Source organism: Garra rufa, chromosome 1 (genome assembly GCF_049309525.1).
Source record: "Garra rufa chromosome 1, GarRuf1.0, whole genome shotgun sequence".
In the NCBI taxonomy this organism is placed as follows: domain Eukaryota; kingdom Metazoa; phylum Chordata; class Actinopteri; order Cypriniformes; family Cyprinidae; genus Garra; species Garra rufa.
Genome location: NC_133361.1, coordinates 24,529,047 through 24,547,956, shown reverse-complemented (window position 1 = coordinate 24,547,956; position 18,910 = coordinate 24,529,047). Strand labels below are relative to the sequence as shown.

The following is an 18,910-nucleotide window of genomic DNA, read 5'->3' as shown; positions in this document are numbered from 1 at the left end:
CGAGTTTATATCTCACAATTTTGACTTTATTTCTCAGAATTGCAACTGTATTTTCTTAGAAGTGGCAGTTTGTCTCGCAATTCTGTCCATAACTCGCAATTCTGGAAAAAAAAAAAAAAAAAAAGTCAAAATTGTTAGTTTAACCCCCGGTTTCACAGACAGGGACAGGGTTTAAGCCTAGTCCTAGATTAAAATGTAAGTCTGAGCTGTTTCAACTGAAATACACTTGCACTGACTGATCTTAAAAATATATCAGTGCCTTTTTTTGTTTTAAGATGCACACCAGTAATGTTTTGTTTCTAAGCATGTTTATAAAAATTACTTAAATGTCCTAATTGATCTATGGCCTAATCCTGGCTTAGTCTAAACCCTGTCTGTGTAACCGGGCCTATATCTTGCAATTCTGACTTTATAACTTGCAATTGTGAGTTTATATAACACAATTCTGACTTACTTCCTTTATTCTTTAAGTTTATATCTATTAATTCTGAGGGGAAAAAAGTCAGAATTGTGAGATGTAAACACAATTGTATGAAAAAAGGTAAGAATTGTGAGGTAAAAAGTCACAATTACCTTTTTATTTTTTATTCAGTAGCGGAAACGGGCTTCCATAGAGGTGTGCTATTTAAAAAAGAGCATTTAGATTTTATAAAGATGTGTATTTAAAGGTTACTTCATGTTTTTTTTTTTTTATACTAGTGATGGAAACATGTAAAATTGGCACAAAATAGGACATTAAATCAGGTGAAAATGTCACATAGACTAGATAAGAACCCAAGCTATTTTTAGGGATCAAAAAAGCCTAAGCATTTACTGTCATCATTTACTCGCACTCATATGTTGTTCCAAACCCTTACAATTTTCTATCTACTGCAGAACACAATGGAATACACTTTAAAAAGGACTTCATTGACCTCTTTGTATGTTCAAAAAGACAGTGTGACATTTTTCAAAATATCCTCATTTATGACATAGCATGTAGAAAGCCATACAGATTTGGAACGACATGAGGGGGAGTGAATGGTGACAGAATAGTAATTTTAGTTAAACTAAGCCACCCAGAATAACAGCGAAAAGCCACTTTGAACACCCTAGCAACTATTTAGCAATGTACTGGTGACGTCAAAAATGTCCTCATAATGTAGGACATCATTACATATATGGAAAGTCCTCGTAATGATAGGAGTAGCAACATTTGTGTATCTTGGAATAATGATTATAAGTGTTAAAATATAGGTAGGCTTTTTGTACTTTTTGCCCATGTATTTGTGTGTGAACTTGGATACAGTATGTGTTTTTAAAGGATGTGGATGTTATTGAGGTGAGAGGTGAGTCTTTTTGTGTGTGTGTTTGCGTGTATATGTACGTGGACTTAACGTAGCACATGTTTCTGTCTTGCTGCTAACCCCTTGCTGTCCAGGAGACAATCTGGGAGCCCCTCTAGTCTTTATCAGATTAACTCAATCCTAATTCTCATTTCACAGGAATAACCTTCGACCCCTTTTTCATCCCTGTCTTTGCTTCCAAGCACACAGCAACACTTCCAACAACCTTTAACTGTCTTTCTCTCTTTCTCGCTCGCATTCAGATGCACAAAACGGAAATATTTTACACCTACCTTTCTCTCTACATCTGTCTCTCTCTCTCTTTTAAAAACACACTGATGCTCATCCACATGCTTAACACTCTTGCTGACGTAAATAAGCACACAATGACCAATTTAGCTTTGAAGAGGATGCCCAGTGTCACACAGAGCTCTGCCCCCTGTTGGCAGCACTTTGTACCTGCCAGTAACAGGTGTAGGATTCAATTAAGCAGCATGTTCTCAGCAGTAAGGCCAGACAGTTAGACGCCACGCCGGGAAGGCCTGAAGGAGCCCTGACTCTTATACAAATGCACACACACCTGACTACACGCAGTTGTGGATGTAGTACATTTGCCTCCTTCATTTGTAGATTCTGCCTTGACCAAAGCTGCTTTTCGCCCTTGGTTTTTTTAGTCTCAAATATTGTCCATAAAGATTGTGAATAATTATTCATGAGTTTAATAATTCATATATCAGAGGCTGGCCATCCTGCTCAGAGCGCTGAGGAGATTTATTACTAATGTGACAGTAGCATCGCCTCTCCTTAGTTTCAGAAAGAACATTAATGTGAAACGTTTATCTTAGAATTGTATGTTGAAATCATATATCTGATTTTTGATCGCAGACTTTGCTGTCTTCCTAGAAGAACATTTACTGCTCAGTTTTTTTTTTCCCTCATGCCTCAGGAGGATTAATTGAGTTCTCTGATTTATATCAACTTGTCTTGAATGTTTCCACTAAAATTGGAAGTGGAGGTATTGAGAAATATTGGAGTTGATTTTGAGTTCGTACCTGAGTGCTATATCTGATATTGCAGACAGAGAAAAGTTTTATTTCTGAGAGTTCACTTTTTCATAGCTCAAGAGACTGGTTAGGGATAGTTATTACCTAAAACAGAAACTTGGATAGGGATAGTTCCAAAACTGTATGACTAGCTTTCATCTTGTAACATTGAAGAATATTTTTACTATTTTATTTATTTATATATTCTTAAACAGTAGAAGTTAAAGGCCACCAAAGTTTTAAAGGTTTGGTGTCCAACATCATTCAGAATATCTAATTTTCTCATGAGGGTGAATAAATGATGGCAGAAGTTTAATTTTTTCGATTTTTAACTGTAAGTTTCAGTTATGGATTTTCTTTTAAATGTTTCTCCTAGAATATAAGAGTATCAGTATAAAGCTGAAAATGAATGTTGATAACCAGAGCTAAGTAGTAACCGATTACATGTAATCTGGATTGCATAATCAGATTCCAAAAATCAAGTACTTAGAGTAAATTACATTTTAAAATCCTCATAATCATATTACAGTTATTTATGGATTACATATTATTCACACAATGGCAGTAAATCATTGTTAATTTAATGAGTCTAATTCTTCTTTTTCTCTATTAAAATCCTACTGTGTCACTCCCTTTAGCTTCACCTATATTCACAATATAAAATGGCCGTAAATTTGTGATCCTCGCAAAGGATACCCAACGTTTTTGGCAGTCTAACAAGTTAATATTTCAATAATTTAACAGCACATTTGCATGTTTACAGTTAAGTGTTGCTTAATGGATACATTGGCATGCTGGTAAGCAAATTAAATTAAATATAATTCTATTTTTATAGTTCAAGGGTTTAAATAATTGATTTAACATTTTTATGATTCAATTAACTCTTAGCTTTTTATCAACTCTCAAACCCTCTACAGTTCTTACATTAAGACCAGTTTGGAAAGCCCTGATTTAATGTAATGTTTAATGCATTTTATGATGTTGATATCAAAAAATAAAATAGATTTTGTTTCTCTTTGGTTTTCTATATCAAAATGATAAGTTTAAAAGTTAGATTAAAAAAGTGATCTAAAAAGTAGTCAGAATACATTACCTAAAATGTGACCCTGGACCACAAAACCAGTCATAAGGATCAGTTGAGGATGAAATTGAGATTTAATGACTAAAAAAGCTTTCCATTGATGTATGGTTTGTTAGAATTGGATAGTATTTGGCTGAGATAACAACTATTTGAAAAAAAAAAAATCAAAATACTGAGCCTTTAAAGTTGTCTAAACGAAGTAGCAATGCATATTACTAATCAAAAAAATAAGTTTTGATATATTTATGGTAGGAAATTTACAAAATATCTTCATGAAGCATGGATCTTTACTTAACATCCTAATGATTTTTGGCATAAAAAAAAAATTGATAATTTTGACCTATACAATGTATTTTTGGCTATTGCCACAAATATACCTGTGCTACTTAAGACTTTGTGGTCCAGGGTCACAAATGAATAATCTAGATTACATTACAATCTACGTTTCATAGTGTAATCTATAATCGGTAATGGACTACAGTTTGCACGTAATCCACACAGACAGCTCTTTTGATAACTTTGAGGTACTGGATGAGAAATGTTTGAATTCATTTTTAACTTTGCAAGATTTCTGAGGTCTTCTGTTCAAGTGAAAAGTTGAAACCCTAAACATACGTTTCCATTTCATCAAATTGCTTTCTATGAGACGCAAGTGAGACACAAGACACAATAGTTTATATCCTGAGGTAATAGCGACAGTAATAGAGACTTGAAACAAGTTTAATTTGAATGAAAGACCTGTGTGTAGGTAAATATTTGAGTGATAAAAGCTCATTAGCGCTATGAATGGAAGCACACGGAAGCCTAGCCTGGTTGGGTTTGTTTAGTGTTTGATAGAGGTGGAGGTGCTAATTCACTTCTAACTCAGGGTTTAAAAACAGTAGGGAGTTGGTTTCAGTCCTGGGTAAGTGTGACTTACCAGGACATTGTTTTTGCAGTGAACACCACAAGGTATCGAGGTGAGAGTGGTTTAGTGACCTCAGCCTGTAGATTGACAAGGATAATTGCACACTGTATGTTGGCCATTTTTCCAATAGTTTGGTTGGACTGTTATAAAAATTCTTGTTTTAGAAAAGTGTGAGCCAGAGCTCAGTATACGGTAGGGAACAGAGCTGCAAGAGAGCACAGGTCAGGTTTAATGAATTCTCCCAGGTCACACTGTGTGTGTGGGAGTGTGTGTTTCTGTGGACTAAAAGGTCCCACACATATCCTATCTCGAGCCCCTGTAATTATCATATTCACTATAATAAGCCCTTCTTTACATCCCTAATAGCATCAGGAAATAGAGAGCTCTGGTCTACAAAGACTATGAGAGAGAGCGCCACAGTCTTTATCTTAAATTAGGGCACGCTGAGCTGTTTGTGGACAGCAATCGCTTGAGCGCTGACAGCGAAGCAGCTGGGGTTGGTGCAGCATGTGTGTGTTTGTGGGCGAGCTGCTTATATTGTCCTCCATGTAGTTGATCAGACACTTGGACGGGCTTCCGGGAGCTTTTCTAAGTGTAACCTAGATTACAGCCCCTTGCATTAATACTGCATAAAGAAAGCTTTAACCCTGTGACACGGTATGGAGTTTTCAGCCTGGGGTGCGAGGCTCAAACATTACTTCCCACGCTCTATAGGAACAACCCGTCCTAGCTGTTCTGTTCAGCGAATGTACACGTGACTGTTTGGGGAAAGCATGTGCGCGTGTGTGTCGGGTGGTGTGCGTTTGTCCCAATTTCTTTTGAAACTCAGGGTGCTCGTTCTTTGTTTTATGGGTCACCCATATAGAACAGGTCAATACAGTGTGTTGCCGCTCCTCTCAGGAAAGCACTGCCTCCCTGTCCTTAGATGAGTCTATTAATATTCTTTAGCTCAGAGATGTTTTTTGTCGTTGCATGATGGGAGATTTGTTTATTCCATTTTGTCATTTTTTCAGTGACAAATGGTGTAAGTAGTCTAAATGAGAATGGAAGAGGATTGTGTCTGTACTTGAGTCTCTCGTAAACAAACCTGTAGAAAAATATTGAAATTTAGACTACTTTGCTGCCCAAAGCATGATGGTTTATGCTGGTTAATGCTAGCATTAAGATAAGCATAATCGTACTGTCTAACCGCAGAACTTGGCTGGTGGAGCTGGATGACCATTTTGATCTTTCCAGTGAAGCTCTTTGATCAAAATAGTTGAGCTAGTAAAACTGGTTGAGGCCATCCCATCTTAATGAAGTTCCCAACGTGTGTCCGGGAGGAGCCTAATCATCTCCTCCTCTATTTCTGTTATTCTCACTCTAGGTAAGGGGATGGGCAATTTCGGTCCTGGAAGGCCACTGTCCTGCAGAGATTAGCTCCAACCCTAATTGGACACTTCTTTGATTAGGGTTAGAGCTAAACTCTGTGGGATAGTGGCCCTCCAGGACCGAAGTTGCCCATCCCTGCTCTAGGTAGTACCCCAATGGGAGGTTGAACTCGGAGCTAAAGCTGATCCTCGAATTCAAGCCTCCATTGAGGACAGCAAACCAAATTTGTTTTCCGTTAGCCATCCAGACTGGATGGGCAGGCGAACTTGTAAAATATGTTTTTGTAACAGGAAAATAATTACCATGCTTCAATAACCAGCTTTACCATCCAATATTGAAGGATATTTATCATCTGTTGTCTGACTGGCAGTGCTGTTCATCAACCAAATCCAGTTTGACCAGCTTGCTTGACCAAAGCAGTGTTTCAAAACCTATTCCTGTAGGTACACGAACAGTAGACATTTTCAAACTGTTCCTCATCAGCTCTTTAGAGACTCCAAGACTCCAACTCTGATTACGGAGGCTTCCAAAATGTGTGCTGTCAGTTCACCTACAGGAACAGGGTTGGGAAACTAATCTACTCTACCTTGGACCATGGCCAGTTTACCAGTTGGTGAGGCTATTGAAACTACAGTACATTATATTTCTAGTGAATCCAACTGCCCAAGACAGTAATGCTGGTCAAGTTAGTTTGAAAGCATGGTGGGATTACTAGCACACTAGCATCATTTACTGAGATTAGCATTCAAGAGATATGCGGGTGAAGTTATACTGTTTTTCTCTGTAGGGCATTTCTATGTAGAATTAGTACTTATTTCTTCTACTTTATTATGAAGGAATTGTACTGTTCCTTCAGGATGTAGACTGCACTTGATAGGTTCATAACTCATTTATCTTAACCTGAAGGGATTTCTATAGCTATCGACCAAATTATAACAATTATCTCTAATATGGTGTTCATAGATGTGTGTCTCTGTGTGCTGGTGTATCATTTACTAATTACAAAAAGTCTTTTAGTTTGGCTTCACTCACACTCATTTTTGGTGTATTTGTGTATGTACTGTATGTAGCAGCAGTAAGTATTGGCTGTCTGGGACACACATAGCCAATGGCAGGAAAACCCCACTAGCTTATTTCCCCCCATGAGATGTCCTCACCATCCGCACATGCTCACAGCTGTCCCCTGTGACGGCATAGTGCTGATGATGTCTGCTTTCTCTTTCCATAGACACCTCCAGTTACCTTTCCCCATACCCCCCAGCAGTAGATATATTCTCTCAGGTCCCCATGCCCTCTCAGTCTAGGAGTGAGAAACTGCATCAGCCAGCTAATTCACACCAATCCCAGGTGAACGACCTCCTTCAGAGTACAGAGATAGAGATTGGTGTGTGTATGAGTGTGTGTCTTGATCAAGTACTCCTAGCAGATAAAAGTTGAGCACTGCAGTTGTTTCGTACATGACTGGCATCCTAACATTCATCCTTATTCAACACCCAAAACACATTTTGACATTACAGCTGTGCTTTGTGGCGGAACAAACACCAACTTTAAATAGAGACTGTGTCTCAAATGGCACACTTTTAAGGTTCACTTGTGGTATTGTGGCCCTCATGAGTTTCCTAGATATAATAGGGTATCCCATTGGTCATTTTAAATTTCAAAAGGGTCACCATGAGTGCTCCCTTTGTGGTAGCTAGGTGTACTCGATGCATACATTTGCAGACCCTGTATGCACTGGTGTGGACTTCCCAGTGCACTATTACCCAACAGCCCATATGTTCATGTGTATACTCAAAGGAGGACAGCGGGTACCATTTGGGACAGGGCCGTTGATGTAAGAAAACCCTGCTGGAAATTCAATGCCGTGCCAGCTAAAGGTGGTCAAGCTGGTTTGTTGCAGAAATAAAATGCTCTACCACTGGGGTGCAAAGCTCAGTTCCTGGAATGCCACAGCTCTGCAGAGTTTAGTTTCAATACTGCTCAAACAGACACACCATGTACTGTAGTTTCCTGAAGGATTTGATTAGCTGGATCACATGCATTTAATTAGGGTTAAAGGTAAACTCTGAAGGTCTGTGGCCCTCCAGGAACTGAGCTTTATACCCCTGGTCTACCATGTCTAACTTCCTTGTCCATCATCCTTCAAGATGATGGTTCATTTGCTAAATTACAGTTTCCCAACTCTGGTCATGGGCTACCCCTAACATTGCACATTTCGTAGGTCTCTGTAGTTCAATACACCTGATTAAACTCATCAGCTTGTTAGCAGAAACTTCAAGACCTAAAATAAATGTGTTAGATAATGGAGACAATGAAAATACATACCGTATTTTCCGTACTATAAGGCGCACCTAAGAGCCTTAAATTTTCTCAAAAATCGGTCGTGCGCCTAATAATCTGGTGCACCTTATGTGTGCACTGAGTTCCAAAATCTGTAAAAATGTTGTGCGACTTTGGTAAGTGCTCCGCTTGACTGACTGTCAGACCATTTCCCGCTGACACAGGGACGTAATACGTACAGTACGTATGCTGGCAGTGATAAACCAATCAGAGAACATTACGCTTAACATTTGTTTGCTAGGCTGACTTCGACAATGATGAGCGAGAACCCGGCATGTTTGATGGCAAAATTGCCCAGCTGTTGAATTCAGACACAGAAGATGAGGACTTTGATGGATTTGTGGGAGAAGATTGATTAAAAATAATGCAAGTGTATTGTTAAATAGTAGAATATAGTTCAACTAAACTCACTGTTTTGCTTCCGTTACCTTTTTTGTAGACCGATTGTTTTAGCATGCACCTTATAATACGGTGCACCTTATGTATGGGTTAAGTACAGAAATAGACCCCGTAATTGAGACTGCGCCTTATAATCTGGTTTGCCTTATGGTTCAGAAAATACGGTACTTTTGGGGATACTCTGGAATTAGGGTTGGGAAACACTAAGCTGAACATCTAGACCAGCTTCAACCAGCTAACAACCAACTTGGTCCAGCTTGAACAATTCAAAATCAATTAGCATCAAAACCTTGTTTCCCCGCTGGTTTGTGGAACAGGTTAACTGGCTTGCTGCAATTCCAAAGTGGTCTACCAGCTCTGACCAACTTGACAAAGATGCTCAAAACCAGGTACACCAGCTAGAAGTGTGAGTGTCTAGGCCAGCTCAAACAAATTAATGACAAAAATGATCAGTTAATCTAGAAACAATGTAAAAAATCAGTTAGCATCAGAAGTTGATGTGTGGCAGGGTTTAAAAAATTATTCCCAGCAATATATGAGTACCAGCAGCCAGGATTGTGTCATCTCCCCTCACCAGCCTCTAGTCCAGTGTGCAGATACTTGACTAATGAACATTAACACTCTTTCATTAGAAGAATGGTCATTTATCTCATGTCCTCTCTCCCATTTCTCTCTCCCTCTCTCTTCCTCTTTCTTGCTGCCTCATTCTCTTTCACATTATCGTCCCTCACGGCCTCCCACCAATTCCCCTTCTTTCTTTATCCCCCATTTCTCTATTTGTCAAATTTCTCCTCTTTTTAATCCTATTACACCATCATTCTGTACATTCTTGCTGTCCCCTCCTTGTTATTTCATCTCTCCCTTTCTTTCTCTCTCTTTCTCTTTCTTTCTTTCTTCCTCTCTCTCTCCCACATCTCCAGTCTTTGTATGTCCTGGGACTCTATTAAGGGTGCAGGCAGCAAGTTTGCTGCAGGAGGCGGAGCATCAGTCGGGGGCATGGTGTAAGGATCCCCTGCAGTCTGGTGACCGTCTTTACGTCATGCCCTGGACTCCGTACCGCACAGACATGCTGTACGAGTATGCTTCATGGGAAGACTTCAAGCAGAACCGAGCCACGACCACTTACAAGTGAGTGAGGATCACATCTTGGGTCTAGAACCAGTAACCATCTAACCACAGATGTGTACAATCTACAAAATAATGTTTTTTGTTTTGTTTAGTTTTTTCAAAACTCAGATTTTTTTATGATTGAATTCTTAAGAAGGGTTCTTGAGTTTCTTGATGTCGAATTAAACATACTGAGCATACTGATTCTAGGTATAATTCCTTGGCAGGTATGTAGGAGTGTAGAATCCTGATTTAGTTTTAGATCTTAATGTTGAAAGTTACGTTAACAGCAAGTCATCTGAAATATCGCACTCTTCTCCTACAGGCTGCCAAATCGTGTGGATGGAACAGGTTTTGTTGTGTATGATGGTGCTGTTTTTTACAACAAGGAACGCACACGCAACATTGTGAAATACGACTTGCGCACACGTATCAAGAGTGGAGAAGCCATAGTCAATAATGCCAACTATCATGACACCTCACCGTACCGCTGGGGGGGCAAGTCTGATATTGACCTTGCTGTGGATGAAAATGGTTTATGGGTCATCTACGCTACTGAGGCCAACAACGGACGACTGGTGGTCAGCCAGGTCAGTGCCACTGAACAGTGCAATTTAAAGCTATTGGATTTCAGCTGAGATTGGATTGGAACTTTGGTTACATTTTAAGGATCACCATTTTCCAGAATTGTGGAGTAATCAAGTTATTTTATTGTATCATAGGAGCATAGTTGAAATCCGAACCCCTTTCTCTCGCTATCTTTCAGGTTAACCCCTACACCCTGCGCTTCGAGGGAACCTGGGAGACTAGCTTTGATAAGCGACTGGCGTCCAATGCTTTCATGGCGTGTGGTGTTCTATATGCTGTCCGCTCTGTTTATCAGGATGACGACAGCGAAGCGGGTGGAGATCTGGTGCTGTATGCGTACAACACCAACCGAGCACGAGAAGAGCCCGTCCACATCCCTTTCCCCAACCCCTACCAGTATGTGTCCTCTGTGGACTACAACCCACGAGACAATCAACTTTATGTCTGGAATAACTACAATGTGCTGCGCTACCCCCTAGAGTTTGGCCCACCGGATCCCACTGCTGGTAAGTGACAGAGAAAGAGCGAGATCAGTGGGAGGCGGAGGCTAACAGACAGTTTGATCTGTTAAGTGTCAACGTTCTGTTAGTGTTCCCCTCTGTGTCTTCAATACATTGTCTTTATGGTTTAATTAGCAGTGGTCATTAGCGTTTTGTCAGATCAGAAAAAGATTTCTAATCAATTATTCATTCTCATCTTCTTGCCATGAACATTCACTGTCTGTCTGTCTCTCTCTCTCTTTCTCCTTCTGTATTTCGCTCTATCCAGTTCTCAGGGGGACTGTGGGAACGTATAGTCATGCATTAAAGTCTAGCAAATGCTCCTGCTGCTTTAGTTATCTCCTTACCAACTTTCTCATATTCCTTTTGCAAGACACATCAAACGTTTAGGTTTTACTTTCTTCTATTTTGTCTTCTTTTTTCATCTTCGTCAAACATCCGCCAACATTCTCGCTGACTCTGTAGGTGTTCTGAATCTGCTTCTCTGCCTTTTACGCTCTTGTTATCTGGTTTCAATTTTCTTTGCATTCCCGTCTGTCCTCTTGCTCTCAGGTCCGCTTGTCACCACCCAGATGAGCAGCAGCACCACCACCGCAGCAAGACCTGTCACGTCCAGCTCCATCCCTTCAACCATGCGACCTCTGCCCCCAACTGCGCACCCGATAGGGGCCATCAACAAGGCACCGGACCTGCGACCTATCACCGCCACTGTGCCGGTGACTCGCAGACCCTTCCGTGTCCCACCACAGGGTCCTGAGCTCCAGGTGTGCGAAGCCAGAGTAGCCAGAGGGGTTCAGTGGCCTGCCACCCAAAGGGGGGAGACTGTAGACAGGCCGTGCCCTAAAGGATCACTGGGTGAGTGACAGTGATGGGGTGTTTTGTATAGATGTTTTGAAATGATCAGTTTGACTTTGAGAAATCAAAATTGTGTCTAGCAAATTCAAGAACTCTGATTGCCGTAGCATAGAAATGATTTATTGTTTGACGCAAGAGATGGGTGGTACAACTTAAATCCTCGAGGTAACAGTATGCATCACAATATAGTTATTTTTGCTGGAAATTCAATCATTTTTTTCCTGTCAACTGATAGCTGCACAGATATCTGCCGGGGTGTAAACATTATAGCAAATTGTGTCAGTGCTGCTTGACATTTTAGTGTGTTGCTCTTGATTACAACATGATGTAGTGGCAGAGGGAATCACAACTTTACAGGAAGGAAGGGTGCGTGATGTTTATGACATAAAGGTCACACAATGTTTGTTGAGACAGCTTTTCATAGAATTGTGTGTTGTGTTGTGTTGTGTTGTGTTGTGTTGTGTTGTGTTGTGTTGTGTTGTGTTGTGTTGTGTTGTGTTGTGTTTGGTTTACCTGTGCTGTGTATGCCACTGGGTTCATGTACACATTTATGTGTATACGCCCATTTCTTTGTGTGGAGAGCTTGCTTCCTTTTCTTCCTCATCTCTATATTCTCTCCAGCTGGCAGGTCCTCTTGGGAGTCATAGATAAAAGGCAGTCCTTTGCAAATGAAAGAGTGATCTTCAAACTCAGCATGGGTTAGCCCTGCAAAACTGCTGAATTAAAAAATGAGCCGCTAGACAGTCTACAGACAACAACATCACCCCCCCCCCCCCCCCCCCACACACACACACACACATTTCTCCTTACAACCGCTGCATCAAATGCGTCTTTCTTGTCATGGGAGAAAAGTGTTTCCTCCCTCTGTTAGCATCTCTCTCTCCAAGCCACCGACAAAACGCTGTCTTTCTTCTGTCACCTTTTTTCCATCACTAAAATGACAGACAAGCTAAATTAGCAGCGGCTTTAATTGGTGAATCCTGGCAGATCCTTCAAAGCCAATCTATTGTGGATGAAGGAGTGGAGAAGAGAGAAAAGCAGACAGCGGCTGAGAGAGAGAGAGCGCGAGAAAGAGGGAAGGAAATCTCCCAGTGGCTCTGATCTCGCTGTAGCTGCTGTAGTGCTGCTTCACTCCTCTATAGCTCTTCTTCTCTCTCTGTCACTCTTTCTCCCTCTCTTCTTTGGAGCTATTTGTGTTGTGGTTGCTGAAAAAGCCTGCCGTTTGTTTGATCCCAGCATGCTGTCCTCTCTGTGAACTCGGCTAACTAAACAGCCCAACTTAACTGAAAATGAGGAGTGGCAGAAGGTGTCTCCCTCGAGGTGTTTTCTCAGCGTTCAGAGGCGCTGATGGGATGGCCATGCCTGGTGTGTGATCTTACACAAGTGTGTGCAAGAGTGTGCGATGGCGTTCATGTGTCAGCAATCTCATTTCCACAGAAAAAAAGTGTTTTCGGTGGTAGGTTTCACACTGAAGCTTTGAGTTCTTTATATCTTATTCTCTAGCACTGAGTTGAAAAAGTTGAAAAGTTAGTTGGTTTTTGGTATATTTGCTATGAATTTATGTGTGCACTTCTGTTTGGATATATCATATTTTTTCTCCAAGGAGGTAAGGGAGACAGTGCCTGCATAGAAAATCCAAATCAGAAAAAAAATCAACAGAATAAAAATTTAACATTTTTTTTCAAAAATTACATATTATTATAGATACTATTTATTATTCATAAATAAATAACCAGTAACATTTTACAATAAGGTGTCATTTGTTAACATTAGTTAATGTGTTAACAAACATGAACGAACAACAAACAGTACATTTATTACACTGTTTATTAATCTTTGTTAATGTTAGTGTTAATGTCATTTATTGTTTGTTTATGTTTGTTCAACTAATGTTAACATACACAACTTGTGAAAATGCATTAGTAAATGATAAAATTAACACTAAGATTAACAAATGCTGTAGAAATATTGTTCATTCTTAGTTTCTTAATTAATGTAGTTAACTAATGAACCTTTTGTAAAGTGTTACCATAAAATCATTATATAATCTGATATTTGTATTAGATGTGATTGATATATATATATATATATATATATATATATATATATATATATATATATATGTATGTATATATGATACGTATATTTGTATTATAAAATACAACTTTTTACTTTTTTTAACAAATAATTAACCTATTTTTTTCTGACTTTTTTATACTCTGTCAGTCAAGAGTTTTGCAAACTGTTTCTTTATTTTTTTTATGAAAATAGTAAAACTTATATAAAAATCTTGAAAACTGCGAAATACAGAAATGGGGGCATGGGAATTATGTAGTGCCCCCAAAAAAGAAGAAATAAATCAAGACTGTCTTAATTCTTGCTTCTTCAGTGTCGCCTCACTTCGCCTTGATTACAGCATTAGTTATTCTCAACCACCTTAATGAGGTGCATCCTGGGATGGTTCTTAAAGAGTATTGAAATTTACAGGTACTCTGGTCATTTGTTCAGTTTTTCGCTGTAACTTATCCATTTTTCCCACAAAAAAGTATTTAAATAAAAATTTGCAAAGAATTATATGTAGACCCATTTAAATAAAAGCAATTTGTTTAAAAGATTTATATGTAGACCCAGTGATAAGTATGAGCGTATGTTTGTGGATTTTATGCTGACTGGTAGTGTGTGTTTGTATATAATAATTTTGTAGTCAAGACCACCTAAACCCAGGCCTAGTCAAGACTAAGACCAGAGAGTGTTGAGACCAAGGCAAGACCAAGGCAGGGCAAGTGAGAGCCAAGACCAAACCAGCACTTCTTAAATTAACTTGAAAGATCCACATTTACTGTCTGTAAAATGCCTGATATATACAGTAGATATTCTTATATATATATATATATATATTTATTTTAAATATAAAACTAAAACTGCCAGTTGGCTATGTGGCAGCAAATCACCATGAGTGAGTTACAGAATCATTTATTCAAATGATTCATTCAAAGCAGCTGATTCATTCAGTAATGAAACACAGAGTGTTGCTCGGAATGGGTTTGTTTAGACACTGTTTTTGTTTCAGAAAGAGCACAAATTGGTGTTTAAAATTGCAGTTCACTAAATAGTGTGTGTTTGAACATTTGTATAAAGTAAATTCACGCCATCATGTTTGCAATTGTGTTCATATTCGTGAAAATGGTCCTCTTGGTCTTGTGATATACAGTCAAGCCCAAATTTATTCATACCCCCTGGCAAATTCTGACTTAAAGTTGCTTTTATTCAATCAGCAAGTTTTTTTTTTTTATTAGAAATGACACAGATGTCTCCCAGAAGATAATAACATGATGTACAAGAGGCATCATTGTGGAAAAAATTATTACTCATCATTATTACTCATTATTACTCAAAAAGTGGCATGTCCAAAATTATTCATACCCTTCTCAATAATCAATAGAAAAGCCTTTATTGGCTATTACAGCAATCAAACGCTTCCTATAATTGCTGACCAACTTTTTACATATCTCCACTGGTATTTTTGCCCATTCATCTTTAGTGATGAGCTCCAACTCTTTCAGGTTGGGGGGTCTCCTTGCCATTAGCCTCATCTTTAGCTCCCTCCACAGATTCTCAATTGGATTTAAGTCAGGACGCTGGCTGGGCAACTTCAAAACGTTAATGTTTTTGTCTGTTAACCATTTCTTCACCACTTTTGATGTGTGTTTTGGGTCGTTGTCATGCTGAAATGTCCACTGGTGCCCAAGGCCAAGTTTTTCTGCAGACTGCCTGATGTTGTTGTTGAGAATTTTGATGTATTGCTCCTTTTTCATGGTGCCATTTACTGTGATTAGATTCCCTCGTCCACCTGCTGAAAAACAGCCCCAAAATATTAGGTTCCCACCACCATGTTTGACAGTGGGGATGGTGTTCTTAGGGTTGAAGGCTTCTCCTTTTTTATGCCAAATGAAGGCTACATCATTGTGGCCAAACAATTCAATTTGTGTTTCATCTGACCATAAAACAGAAGACCAGAAGTCTTCTTCTTTGTCCAGATGAGCATTTGCAAAGGCCAAGCGGGCTTTTGTGTGCCTGCAGAAGTGGTGTCCTCCTTGGTCTGCGTCTGTGGAACCCAGCGGTGTGCAGTGTCTGTGGACTGTCTGCCTTGAGATGTTGCCACCAGCAGAGCCCAGATTCATCAGGATGGCCTTGGTGGTGATCCTTGGATTCTTTTTTACCTCTTTCACTATCCTCCTGGCCAGCACAGGTGGCACTTTTGGCTTCCGACCACATCCTCTGAGATTTTTCACAGTTCGGAACGTCTTGTATTTTTTAATAATACTTTGCACTGTAGCCACTGGAACTTTAAAACTTTTAGATATGGTCTTATAGCCCTTTGCTGACTTGTGAGCAGCCACAATGTGCAGCCGCAGGTCCTCAGTGAGCTCCTTTGTCTATATATATAAGATTTCATACAAGTACATTTTTGACACAATTCCCCATTAAATTCTGACTCTGCATAAAAGTATATAAAAAATCACATTAGAAATAAGTTATTGATTGCATCTGAAGCAGAAAGTTTTACATTGTGGTCTTGACAGGTCTTAAAATAAAATCCACAGTCCTCTTGTCTGAGACCAAGAACAAATGCAGTTGAGACCAAGACCTGGTCTCAAGTACTACAACACAAGAATTTAAAACCCAAGGTCCCTCTCCCTGCTAACATCTCATATTCTCTTTTCAGGCATTGCGTCCTTTCAGTGTCTGTCTTCTCCTGTGCTGTGGAATCCTCGCGGCCCTGATCTAAGTAACTGCACTTCGCCATGGGTCAACCAGGTGGCCCAGAAGGTGAGGCCACTAAAAAGTTGCTTTTTACTTACTCTGACCCCTCATTCCATGTCCTGATCTGTCTGCTACCTCAGCTATTATCATTACAGCCTCAGCTCACATTACCGCATACAGGTCATTCTTTTGACATGATTTGGAACAAAATCTCTATTCTATCTATTTCTAAGAGAGAGTTTAAAAGCATCTCGGGTGAAAGTCGCACTGAACTTACACATCAAGGACTGTTTGTTCTGATTTTCACAGATTACGAAACTTTCATTTCACAAAGCAGTTTTTAGGCATCATGTCACGTTTTTGAGGCATTGTTTTCCGCTGATGTTGAATTTTTGCACCACAAAAACAGTTAAAATTGAGTTTTTAGTCACCCTCTCCTTGATCTTTCACAATAAGTGGACTTCTGTAACTTTCAGACATTTATATAAGCTTTGTCTTTGCTTAGGAAATTAGCTCCATTTTTTGTTTTATGATGCCTAATATAGTTTGCGCTTTTCTTTATTTCAATAACACTCAATAACATTGTGACATGTAGACATGCAGATTCACAATACAGGCTCATTTTTCCCCCTTTTGATGTGTTAATAGATAAAATAGAAAAGCTTTTTTTTAGATTCAAGCTAAGCCCAAGCCTTCATTACTAATTTGAAAATGTCACTTTAGAACTAGTACTAAAGGAACATTAAGTTGTTACATTACAAGCATATTGTTTTACTATATTAACAGCTCACCGTATTATGTGGAGTAGAGTATCATGAGAGAGAGATTGACTAAGTGATTACCTTATTGTAATTACCTGCATCTGATACAGTATTCATTCTTCAGCTCAATCTCATATTCACAATAAAACATTAATTTGAATGTCCACTGAGGAAAGCAATATCTTTGTCGTATTATCCTTTCATCTGTTAAGGGTGATTTCCAATGTCAGCGCTGCTTAGTGAATTTGTTGGCTGTGTCTTACAAGCTGTTTTTTAAAGTAAAAATAACAGCATTTCAGGCTGCTTCAATATAAAAGTCTTTACTACTGACTCATAAAAACTCCTGTCGCCATTTAAACAGCTTTGTCTTTGCTTATGAAATGAGCTCCATTTTTTGTTTTACTGATGCTTAACATAGTTAGCGCTTTTCTTTATTTCAATAACACTTAATAACATTGTGACATGCAGATTCACAATACAGTCCAGCTCAGCTGATTGTTAAAAATAAACTTCAGCCTTCTTTCCTAACAACTTTGGAAAGAATATCCAAGATATGCAGAGCAGAGTTATTATCATTAACCCGTGCTGGGTAGATTATTTACAAATTATAGTTAAATCCAAATTAAATGACAAAAATTTTAGTTAGTAACATGATCCATTACATTACCCATTTGTGGTAATATAATCAGACTACTTTTAGATTACTTTTGACCTAACTTGTTTATGTAATGTAACTTGATTTAGTAAATGTATCCTATTTGCTGTTATTAACAACATAAAGTGCATTAAAACGTTAAATCATGTGAAGGTTTCCCAAACTGGGGTTTGTAAAAGAACTGCAGGAGGTTTTTATGGAAGCCTGTTTGCGCCACTGAATAAAAAAAGAAAAAAAAACAACAACAACAAAGTAACATTTTGACATCTGAAACTACAAATATGGTTGGCAACAGTTTAACCCCATTTTTGGGGCTGTGGTTGACCAAAGTAATGTTAGCAATCACAGGTGTATTATTATCCCGTAGTTATTAGCAAACTGCCACTAACCATGTTTTGTTTATTAGTTCCATACACAATATGAAGTTTTGATATATGTGTGGCTGTCACTATTGTAAATTACTAAACTTTTTCTTTACAGAACATAATTAAGGACTCAAAAGAGAAATGTCAACTGTAAAAGGCCTTAGTAAATAAATGGCATTCTTCAAAGGTTAAAAAAATCAAAAGATTCACTTTAAATTAAACATGTTCAGTTACGGAGTTGGTGTTAATGTTTTTTATGACATAAAAAATAAAAGCATCGTTTTTGAACACCACAAAGAGTGGTTACACCATAGCATACTTTGATGTACCTTTGAGTACCTTTTCTTTTTCTTTTTTCCTTTGCTTTTTTCTAAACGTTAAGTGACACATTTGCTTCAGGGCAATTACAGGCTATGTGTCTGCTTTCAAATCAAGTGAGTAATTTTATCATGTTTCACGCTTGCGTTTTTCCCTTTTTGTTTTTTTGTAATAGCTTGATTTAGAGAGTCATTAAAGATTTGCTGTCTTTTGTCTGTGCGTCTAGCAGCATAAACCCAGAAACCCCCAGCTCACACCCCCACAGCGCACGGCAGGGGATTGAGCTTTAGAGACCAGACTATGTGTGTGTGTACTCACTGTGTAGATAAAAAGCGGAGAGAACGCTGCAAACATCGCTGCCGAGCTGGTGAACCACACGCAGGGCCGCATTCACGCCGGTGATGTCAGTTCCTCTGTCAGACTCATCGAGCAGCTATTGGATATATTAGACGCACAGCTGCAAGCACTCAGACCCGGGAATAAGGAATCGGCAGCCAGGAACTACAATAAGGTGACACATGCACGCACACA

The 18,910-nt window shown here is 38.9% G+C and overlaps 1 protein-coding gene across 1 annotated transcript in view; it reads left to right on the top strand.

The window, feature by feature from the left end:
- Window positions 1–18,910, top strand: part of adgrl1a (adhesion G protein-coupled receptor L1a) — a 96,462-nt gene that overhangs the window by 35,232 nt on the left and 42,320 nt on the right. The window contains exons 5-10 of the mRNA XM_073829298.1: window positions 9,387–9,594; window positions 9,899–10,163; window positions 10,340–10,667; window positions 11,214–11,516; window positions 16,243–16,346; window positions 18,705–18,890. Coding sequence (XP_073685399.1) covers window positions 9,387–9,594; window positions 9,899–10,163; window positions 10,340–10,667; window positions 11,214–11,516; window positions 16,243–16,346; window positions 18,705–18,890 — 1,394 coding nt within the window. The remainder of the gene's footprint in view (window positions 1–9,386; window positions 9,595–9,898; window positions 10,164–10,339; window positions 10,668–11,213; window positions 11,517–16,242; window positions 16,347–18,704; window positions 18,891–18,910) is intronic.